The 10,765-nt window shown below is 38.1% G+C and overlaps 1 protein-coding gene across 1 annotated transcript in view; it reads right to left on the bottom strand.

Annotated features, from left to right (window-relative positions):
• LOC119430678 (adseverin) overlaps nt 1-2,415 on the bottom strand; it is a 10,917-nt gene extending 8,502 nt beyond the window's left edge. The window contains exons 1-3 of the mRNA XM_037698136.1: nt 2,350-2,415; nt 1,529-1,718; nt 1,272-1,426 (exon numbers count right to left, since the gene is read on the bottom strand). Coding sequence (XP_037554064.1) covers nt 1,272-1,426; nt 1,529-1,706 — 333 coding nt within the window. The 5' untranslated portion in view covers nt 1,707-1,718; nt 2,350-2,415. The remainder of the gene's footprint in view (nt 1-1,271; nt 1,427-1,528; nt 1,719-2,349) is intronic.
• Between the last annotated feature and the right edge of the window lie 8,350 nt (nt 2,416-10,765).

Genomic DNA, 10,765 nt, shown 5'->3' with positions numbered 1-10,765 from the left:
GTGAGTGAGTGAGTGAGTGAGTGAGTGAGTGAGTGAGTGAGTGAGTGAATGGTTGTTTGTCTCTATGCGTCCCTGTGATGGACTGGAGACCTGTCCAGGTGTCCCTATGATGAACTGGAGACCTGTCCAGGATGTCCCCTGCCTCTCCTGGATATGGGCACCAGTGATCCCCGCGACCAGAAAGGGGTGAAGCAGGTAAAGATAATGGATAGGTGCATGCTTTTGGTCAGTGGGTTGAAACAGGAAAAAACCCTCCCGTGCACAGAGAGAACATGCAAACTTTAGAATAAATCCAATAATATAATTAGCTAAAAAGGTGGAGTTATTTTGGACAACATTCTTCATTTCAGCTCATTGTTTGGACTAGAACTAGACTGCATTGGAATTGTTTGTAATGGTGCCTTCAGATGACTTCATTTATGAATTAATAGTGTTTAATTAAAAAAAGTCATTTAGTTTACTTTTATAAAAGCAAAAAAAAAAAAAATCTTTTATGGACTTTATTTCAGCAAACAAAGTCCCCCTTTGTGGTAAGTTGTCACTCATGAATGTAAAACTGACACATTTAAAATGAACGTGAAAATAATGGCAACATGAAACAGCGTCTAAAAATAATGAGTTCTGCTGTGAAATCCTTCCTAACATTATTTTTATTATTATTTTAAAGTGTTCAGTGAACAAAAAGGCAAAGAAGTTCAAAGGTTTTTCCACAAGTTCCCAGATGTCGTTCATTCAGCCACATGGTGTTTTGGCATCGTGTCTATGTTTGCCTTCAAGTTCTCCATAGAAACTGCCCATGGAAACACAGAGAAGATGAGCTTCCACGTCTCCAAAGAGCTGCCAGAGGACAGTCTGGACTTTTCTCTTTGGACAGCTCTTCCCAGTACATCAGCCGATTTAGCTGCTTTTATTGAATTTTTAAACTCTGACTTTAGTTGTGACAAACTAGCAAACAGCAATACAGCAATCTATAGCAATGACCCAGACAAGCAAAGATATAACATTTAACCTTGATTTGTGACCTTGACCTTAGAACTGGAGGGATGAGAAGATTCTGAGACGCACTGTCTAACGATGCTACAAATGTGTACCAAGTTTCATTAAATTATCTTGAGCGGATCAGAAGTTATGGAGCAAGAGAACGTTTACAGACATACAAATGGAGACTATACCATAATACGTCCTTTGATGGGCGTATACGTTTTGGTTCTTCACAAAATCTCGGATTTCACATATAAAATTAAAACTCAACATAGAGTTTCGTTTTTTACCTTGTGCTTGATTCCAGACTTGAAGTAACCAAGAAAAACGACGGACTCTTGGTTCTGGAACTCGTTGAACTGCACCGCCGCGCCTTTCAGGTGGTCATCCATCTGTGTCAGGAAAATGGCCACAGCGCCAATTTCGTCTTTTGACGCATCATCTCCTGCAATGCGGTAAATGAAACGAACAGAAAGGAGTTGAGGCCGACTAAACGTGTTGTACATTGAACAAGCAGATATACGAAGGGATCTTCAGTGAGTTTTACCAATCCATGAATGCAGGGCGTAAGAAGGTGCCGGGGTGGTGTGGAGCACGATGTAGGCGTCGCCGATGTAGAAATCTCCATAGAACTGAGTTGGAACGGGTTTCATGTCCATTTTCTCTACCCGCCATACCTGCAAGCCAGGCTTCTTCCCTGCAGCCTCAAACTCTTTGTGGACCATGATGCTCTGGGTCTGAGGAGACAAATATCATCGATGACAAGAACTTTCTCATGTTGCAGCAACGATATCAAAATGAGATATAAATATATACATTTTGACACAAACATGTTCATCTTTTGACTGACAGAAAAGGACTTTTGATGTTGTTGATATTTTACTTCCACATACAGCCTAAAGTTTCCCAGGAGCAGTCAATAACCCTCTCTTTATTTCTCAGCCAACGCTGCTCAACCTGCAGAACAAGCAATGTAATTTACTGAGCAGCTCTCGAAAGAAAACGATTTCGTGCAGCAGGGTGTGTCTCCACCTCCTCCCAAACTGTACTTTCAAGTGGCTGTGGTGTATTTTGGCGAGGAAGAGCTATTCTCCACACTCATAGTGCACACATACTTCTTATTGTTCACTATGCTGCATTTATGCCACAGTGGAAAATAAAGTAACCAACGGGGGTGGGCATTAATGTGCAAGAAACTGTTGGCAGCATCACAGAAAACATTGTTTGTGCTGTTTTTTCTAAAAAAAAAAATCACTAAAAATCTTGACAAACTGATTTAGTTTGATGCCCATCAGGCATCATGTGTGCACTGAGCTCACGTCAGTGTAAGATAAACATTCAGAGGCGAGACATGAGAGGCTGTATTACCTGCTGAAGACAGAAGTCAGATGTTGGGTGTGAAGAAGCTGTGCCACTACTCTTCCTGCTTTCTGCACATCCTGTTTGCGCTGCCCTGAGCTATATAAGCAGAAACATCCGCCCCCTCACAGGGAGGTGTCTCCAACATCACATCAGGGCTCAGCCTCCAAAAGACCACATGACGCTTTCCATGCTGCAAAGATCTCTGAAGATAGATCCAGCCCCCATTGCTTTGGCATGACTTTTTCTTTCCATGGTGGTTCTCCCAAGATTCAGATGTCTCTGCTACCCAGACTCATTCAAGTAGTTGTTCTGTTACTCATAAAACAATACCCAACACAACACTTCCACATGAAGTTTGCTGCTTTTTGTTCTGCAGGGTACAATGCATTTTTACAGCAGAACCCTTCACCACTGCAGTGTCACAACAGTTCCTTTTTGTTGTGGCAGGCTGCCATGAAAGACTGATTATTGCCAGTGTGTGTGTTTTGTGCAGTTTTAGAAAAAGAAAACACATAAATGTGTGACCCATCACATCAAGTCATCAGGACTAAGTCACATAGTTGCACACTGAGCTAAAGGCAGCTATTTGGTTTAAAAAAAAGTGATAATTGGATTTAGTCAAAAACTGAAGTTCATCTATGGGTCCTTTGAATGAAACGTGCTTTAAACAATGGTTTAAAGCCCTTTTACCAACAACTAAAGATGATTTTGTACAGAAAAGTCATATTTTTACTAGTTTTCCTGCCTGCAGCTTTTTTCTTTCTTGCTGGGAAATCCCAATATCCAAATATGTATTAAGGTTTGCTTTTTCAAACAATGTGAAAAACTCATTAGAAAATGCTAAAATGGGATTCGGACCATTTTTTCTAAGGGTTGTCCTGATAAGCAAATCAATTCAAGACAAATCTGTGGAATAGCTCATGATATGGTGATGTTGATGTCAAAATGTAGCTTAACAAGTCAGAAATCTGAAAATGTGCTTCGTTCATTTTGACCAAATCCGACTTTGTCCTGGGTTCAATCAATGTGATCAGTCACGTGTTCGCTTTGAGGACATTTTGGGTGAAAGTTTCAGACTAACGAGTTGCATTCGTGCAGGTATGTTTCTCATGTTCTTGTGAGAATGCAAATAATTAAAATGTCTGTCTGTTTTTTTAACTTTAATTGCAAACGACAGATAAACCGACAACTGTAGAGATCGCTCAACAGCTGCACAAAATCCTTTGGCCGCACACAAACTGGTTGCAGCAGGAAATTAAAATGGAGAGGCACGAGCACCTGCAGGCAGCTTTGACTCAGCTCAGTGCAGCTTTGTGTCTCCTGTTCGCCCAGGAAGAATCCATGTCATAAGACAGTGCCATATGCTTCATCAAAATGCTGCTACAGGCGGTTTGCACCTTTGTGTGAAAGACTTTAGCCCTCCCGATTGTAATAACTGCTCATATCTTGAAAAGTTATGCAACATGTCATGCAAGAGCATTTTAGGCCTTGCAAGACTGAACAGGTAGATTGTGGGTGCTAAGCCACTGTGCTGAAGTCGTGCATGGGTTTGGTCTTGTGGCTGAGCATTGGTATGTCTGAAACAGGGACTTGGTTGTGTGTACTTTACACAATGAGGCAGAATGTGCTGAGTCAGCTCTGACAGTGGGAGTGGACGGAGCCAGCTCTGACCTGAGGCGACTACCCAAGCTCACCGGAGAAATTTGTGCCTTCGCTTTCTGTCAGGTTGCCACACAGGCGTCAGCATGGCCTCACGCCGGAGCTGCTGACAGGTCTGAGCCGGACAATCACAAATTCTGGCTAAAATCAACACAAACATATTTGCCAAATCATCCGTGCAGGCAGAAAAGCTGGGTGTTTGTCATGGGTTTTAAACTGGCTTCCAAGAAATGGCCAGCTGTTCTGCTTATTAAAGAGCCTAGAAGTTACCACCCTGCTTTTGGGCTTGTTTTTTTCACCACTCTGATACTAACACGCACGTTAGGTTTTCATACACCAGTATTTAAACTTGAGCTTGTATACATAAAAGGAACTGCTTGTGGAAATTGCTTATATACATAAATTAATATCACATCTGCACCAGATGTGTTGTGTTGAGTGTACACAGAAGACATGGACAACCTGCAGAGAAGTAGTCCAGTTGGACAGGCAGTATCAATACACTTAAGCAGACAAGCTTCATTCATTTATAAACTATTTAACAGAGGCTCATCAAATATGATTCATCACCTGGCTCCATAAAATGTGGGAGATGATGTCATAGCCTTACTTTCTTTGTTTGGACAGATTTTAAGGAAACCCTCAGAAAGTATTCATTGCACGTCTACAACTGATTGATGTTTGTAGTCCACCTGATTCAAGATGGCCGTTATGGCTATTTGACCTTGACAGCCACAAAGGTGACTGCAGCTCAGTCAGTTTTACAAATAAAGTGCAGGAATCTAAGGTGGTAGTAGCTGAGAGTCACCCTGCACATACAATCTGAGCACTGAGACTCTACAAAAGTGGCAGGTGAATGTGAGGCCTTTATTTCTGACCAGTTTTTTATTTTATTTTATTTTGTAACAGTTTAAGCTAAACATGCTTTGGGCCATCATTTTTCAAGTTAATTTGATTTTCTCAGATGTCAGTATGTTCAACTCAGTATTTCAGGAGTCTGAACTCAACCTTATGACTTTTAAACATTTCCAATTCATTTGTGGGAGTTCCTGTGCTTGGTCACCAGAGGGCGCCATATTCCCACACCTGCAGACAATGTGTTCCTGATGAGGCGCTAAGGGTATATAAAGCAGATGAAGACTCTCCTTCAACACTGGAGCATTACCCTGCTTATGCGAACCTCATGAGACCTATCTGAGCACTTGAACCTCCTCGTGAAACTCCTGGAAACCTTACCTGTGTACCTGAGTTATTACGCACTGTAAATAAAAGCGTTGAATCAACTCTAGTGTGTCTGAGTTGTTCATCTTCAGTCCGTTCATCCTGGATATTCCATTGTTGTGACACCATTACAGGATCCTGTCATGCTTTATGTTTTAATTTATTTTGTTTTGTTGTTGCGTTAACCTTTTGTATTCACATGGTCTTGATATTGTAATGATGTGCATTGTGTTTTGTTAATTTAGCTAACGTGTTCTGCTTTGCTCATTCAGTTGGAACTTCCTGCACATTTTTATTTTTGTTCCTTATCAGCACAGCTGCAGATACTTTGCAGTTCCCATATTCAGTATTTGTACTTCAGGCATATTTTACACCTCTTTAGTTTGTCAACTTTCCTGTTCACTCATTCATGCTTTCAACAGCTGCTTCAGCACCTTTTCTGTAAACCAAGCTACTATATATTATTCTGCCTGGCTACTGCCTCCATGAACTGTGACAAATCCAAAATAAAGATCATGTTGTTGCCTTTGATGAGTTTTTCCTACAGAAATGCTTCTTGCTTAAAATGAGCAAATGTTGAATGTATGCTGCTTATTATGCAATAGTTTGTTTATCAAAACAACCAAACAGGCAAAAAGTGAAGTTAAGGTAAAATTGGTGTTCACTGCCAGGAAGAGTATGATGGAGTCTTTGTCTCAATGGTTCTGGTATCAGAGTGTCGTGTTCACACGTGATGGTGGGATGGAGTGGGAGATGAATCGACACATCTGGGTCTCATCCTCAGTAATGAGGGAGTTGCTTCAGTCTGTCGTGGTGAAGAAAGAGTTGGGCCGAAAGGCAAAGCTTGCAATGTACTGGTCTGTCTACGTTCCAACCCTGACCTGTGGTCACAAGGTTTGGATCAGAACTGAAAGAACAAGATCCTGAATACAAGCAGCTGAAATGAGCTTTCTTTGTACAGAGTAGAGCCGCTGCTTCTTCGCATCAGACGAAGTCAGCTGAGGTGGTTCAGAAATCTGATTATGTCTCCTGGATGCTTCCCTGTGGTTTTTTGGGCACGTCCGACTGGTAGTGGGCTTCGAAGCAGACTGAGAACTCACTGGAGGAATGGCATACTTTCTCTGGCCTGAGAACGCCTCGGGGTCCCCCAGGAGGAGCTGGACAGTGGTTCTAGCAGAGGTCTGGGTTTCTGTCCAGGACCTGTTGCCTCCTCGACCTGACTACAGATAAGTTGTAGAAGATGGAGATTGTGTTTCACTAAAATCTGCACTGTGGTTCACGAGGTATTTTGCTAACAGACAACACATACACACATTATTTATGGTTTATGAGACAGTTGTGACTTTTGGTGTAAAGAGGACACAACATCTGTCAATATAAAAATGTTTCCAAAGATTTTATTGAACATACAAACACACACCTGCACATAATCACTACTGAGCAGTGTCAGAAAAACAGTTTTAGGCTCATTTCAAACTGAAGTAAACGCAAGTCAGCAAGTTTACTTCTATAATATATTTAAATTAATATTTTATGGCAATATTCTCGGCTCCTCAGCAATCCCCGTAACTCCTCATAACACCCTTACCTCATTTAACTGGGTTTATCCCAGACATACACTGGATTTGTACTGGATATAAGAAGAGAGATCAATAACCAAAAGTAAATATGGCATAATGCTGCAAGAGAAGAAGGAATTTGAGATCCAGTGTATGAGTTCACCTGCAGAGTACAGCTGAGAGGCAGGTCAGGACCAGGACTGCATGAAGACAACTGTTTCTAGAAATGTAGTGAGGGGATTTGTACAATGTTAATCATAAAAGAATGGCTGAAGAAACTCTATTCTTTTCTGGAAAGTCAAATTATTAAGTAATAAGAAAACAAGTGGGCAAAAAAGAAGCAGTTGTGGACAAATAATAAATGGAAAACTTGCCCAAAAAAAACCCAACCCAGATAGTATTTGAGTATTTTGTACTGGAAACTAGTTAATTGACTTGGTATTTTGTTTAAACCCCTTTTGTTAAACGTTCTGTAAAGATCCTAAATCGTTTTAAAAGCATCAGTGGAGACACAGAAAAGTGGCTGATTGCCACAGTCATTAGGATGCTTGTTTAGACTTGCTGGTTTTAACCTGTGTTGATGCAAATAACAAGAATGTTGATGTTGTCTTCAAAATGAGTTAATTTAGGACCAGTTCAACAAACTGCTCATTTACTTAACAGTTATTAAACTCCTCATTGTCCCTCCAGTGCTTATCTAAGAATACAGTGACTTAAAGAAGCAATTCAGAATGTCATGTTACAATACATTATGTTACGTCAAAGTTCATGCTTCATGCATCCAGGTATAAAAATCTAACAAAGTTAAGTCAGGTCCTCTGTACAGTTTCTTTGTGTTGAAACATTTCATCCTTCATCCAAAGGACTTCATCAGTGCGAGGAGCCACAACAAACTCAGTCCCACAAGAAGCACACTCGTTTACACAGTGGACCAAATAGTTTGATGGTGATAGGATGGTTTCTGAGGCCGCACTCTCCCCTGTCGACTCATCTGAGGCAGCCATTGCCTAAGTGGTTCAAAACATCAAAGTTCATGCTCAATAATCCAGGTATAAAAATCCAACAAAGTTCAGTCAGGTCCTCTGGATGGTTTATCTGTGTTGAAACGTATTTTACGTTATAGGCAGTGGTGGTGCAGAGGTTAGAGAAGGTGGATCTGTGATCGGAAGGACGCTGGTTCAACTCCCCGTACCGACAACATCAAAATGTGGGTGGGATAGGTGATGCGTCCACACCTGCCTCCACCCTCATTTGCCCCACTCTGAGCCCTTGAGCAAGGCCCTTAACCCACACAATCTGCTCCCCTGGGTGCCCTAAATGGCAGCTCTCTGCTCCACACAGAGGGCTGTGGTAGCTCGGTGGTCTGTGGTTGTGTCAGGGCATCTGGCATAAAAATAGCCAAGTCTTTGTGCAAGATAGTTCGTTGTGGTGACCCCTGAAGAAGGGAGCAGCTGAAAGACAAAAAAAAAAAAGGTACTGTATGCTACATAACAGTATATTAAGTTACAGTATGGTATGTTACATTAAGGTATTTACTTAAGGATTCTAGTTTTTGCTTCTTTAGTTGTTTGTTTTTATTTCCTGTGTGGCAGGGCAGAGCTGACTGTCCACACACAGCTGTCTGCCACTCTGCTCATCCATTAATCAAGACTGGAATATGTTGCTGGTCTTAAAGGCTTGGTTTTAGTGTGGTTCAAGTCTTATTTAGCTGACATGTCCTTTTCAGTTTCCATGGGGGAATAATCTTCTTTCTCTGCACCTATTCATTGTGGTGTACCTCAAGGGTCCATTTTGGGTCCTATTTTGTTTTGTCTATACATGCTACCTATTATTTATCTATTATTTAATATTTAGAAAGCACAACATTTACTTTCATTGTTTCGCTGACAATATCCAAATATTTTTTTAATTTTTAAATCAGATGTCTCTACCCCATTGTAGCCTCTGTTTAACTGTCTAAAAGATGTAATTCATTCAACCTTTATTTATGTCAGATATTGGTTAAATCAGAACTGTCTGACCCTGAACCAAAACAAGACTGAAGTTGTATGTATTTGGAAATCAGACTCCTATCAGTGGGTAATAGGTATGCTGAAATTCCATGGTCAGGAATCTTGGGGTGTTTTTAGACATGTAGCATGAAGATGCTAGTTACATACATATTTATTTTGACAGTGTTTTTTACAGACAGCAGTCTTTAAAAAGTAAGATAATCTTGTGTTGAAACATTACAAAGTTACATCTGTTTAGGACTGTTCTGTCCTGGTTTGTGAATGTCTGACATCAGGATTCAAGACCTCCTGCCACCAGGAGCCCCACAATGAAAGGTGGGACTAGTTTTGTGGGGGCACAGAGCAAGATACAGCCCTGATTCAGTTCTGTCAGGAGGAACAGGACCAAACTACAGCTATCCATTGTAGGAAGCTCGTTGAAGAAATCCCAGTTTGGACTCAAGGTACAGTTTAAAACTCACGCTACCAAACACTAAGAATGAGGATATAAAAATGTGACAAACATGATAATTATATTGTACAAACATGATCATATATCGTACAATGAGATAATTATATTGTGCAAACGTGATAATTATATTGCACATACAAGATAATTATATTGTACAAACATGATAATTATATTGTACAAACATGATAATTATATTGCACTTACATGATAATTATATTGTACAAACATGATAATTATATTGCACATACATGATAATTATATTGTACAAACATGATAATTAAATTGTACAAATGGGATATTATATTGTACATACAAGATAATTATATTGTACAAACATGATAATTATATTGTACAAATGAGATAATTATTTTGTACAAACATGATAATTATATTGTACAAACATGATAATTATATTGTACAAATGAGATAATTATATTGTACATGAGATAACTATATTGTACAAACATGATAATTATATTGTGCAAACATGATAATTATATTGTACAAAGATGATAATTATATTGTACAAACATGATAATTATATTGTACAAATGGGATATTATATTGTACAAATGAGATAATTATATTGTACAAACATAATAATTATATTGTACAAATGGGATATTATGTTGTAGAAATGAGATAATTATATTGTACAAATGAGATAATTATATTGTACCATGATAATTATATTGTACAAACATGATAATTATATTGTACAAATGGGATATTATATTGTACTGAGATATTTATATTGTACAAACATGATAATTATATTGTACAAACATGATAATTATATTGTACAAACATGATAATTATATTGTACAAACATGATAATTATATTGTACAAATGGGATATTATCTTGTACTGAGATAATTCTATTGTACAAACATGATAATTATATTATACAAATGGGATATTATATTGTAAAAATGAGATAATTATATTGTACAAACATTATAATTATATTGTACAAATGGGATATTATATTGTACAATGAGATAATTTTATTGTACAAATGAGATAATTATTTTGTACAAACATGATAATTATATTGTACAAACGGGATATTATATTGTACAAATGAGATAATTATATTGTACAAACATGATAATTATATGAGATAACTATATTGTACAAACATGATAATTATATTGTACAAACATGATAATTATATTGTACTGGAATATTATATTGTACAAATGAGATAATTATATTGTACAAATGAGATAATTATATTGTACACATGATAATTATATTGTACAAAAATGATAATTATATTGTACAAATGGGATATTATATTGTACTGAGATAATTATATTGTACAAACATGATAATTATATTGTACAAACATGATAATTATATTGTACATGAAATAATTATATTGTACAAATCAGATAATTATATTGTACAAATGGGATATTATCTTGTACATGAGATAATTCTATTGTACAAACATGATAATTATATTGTACAAATGGGATATTATATTGTAAAAATGAGATAATTATATTGTACA

The sequence above is a fragment of the Nematolebias whitei genome, chromosome 3, assembly GCF_014905685.2.
Source record: "Nematolebias whitei isolate Nwh7 chromosome 3, NemWhi1, whole genome shotgun sequence".
Taxonomy (NCBI): domain Eukaryota; kingdom Metazoa; phylum Chordata; class Actinopteri; order Cyprinodontiformes; family Rivulidae; genus Nematolebias; species Nematolebias whitei.
The sequence above is the reverse complement of the archived record's forward strand: the minus strand, read 5'-3'. Positions and strand labels throughout refer to the sequence as shown.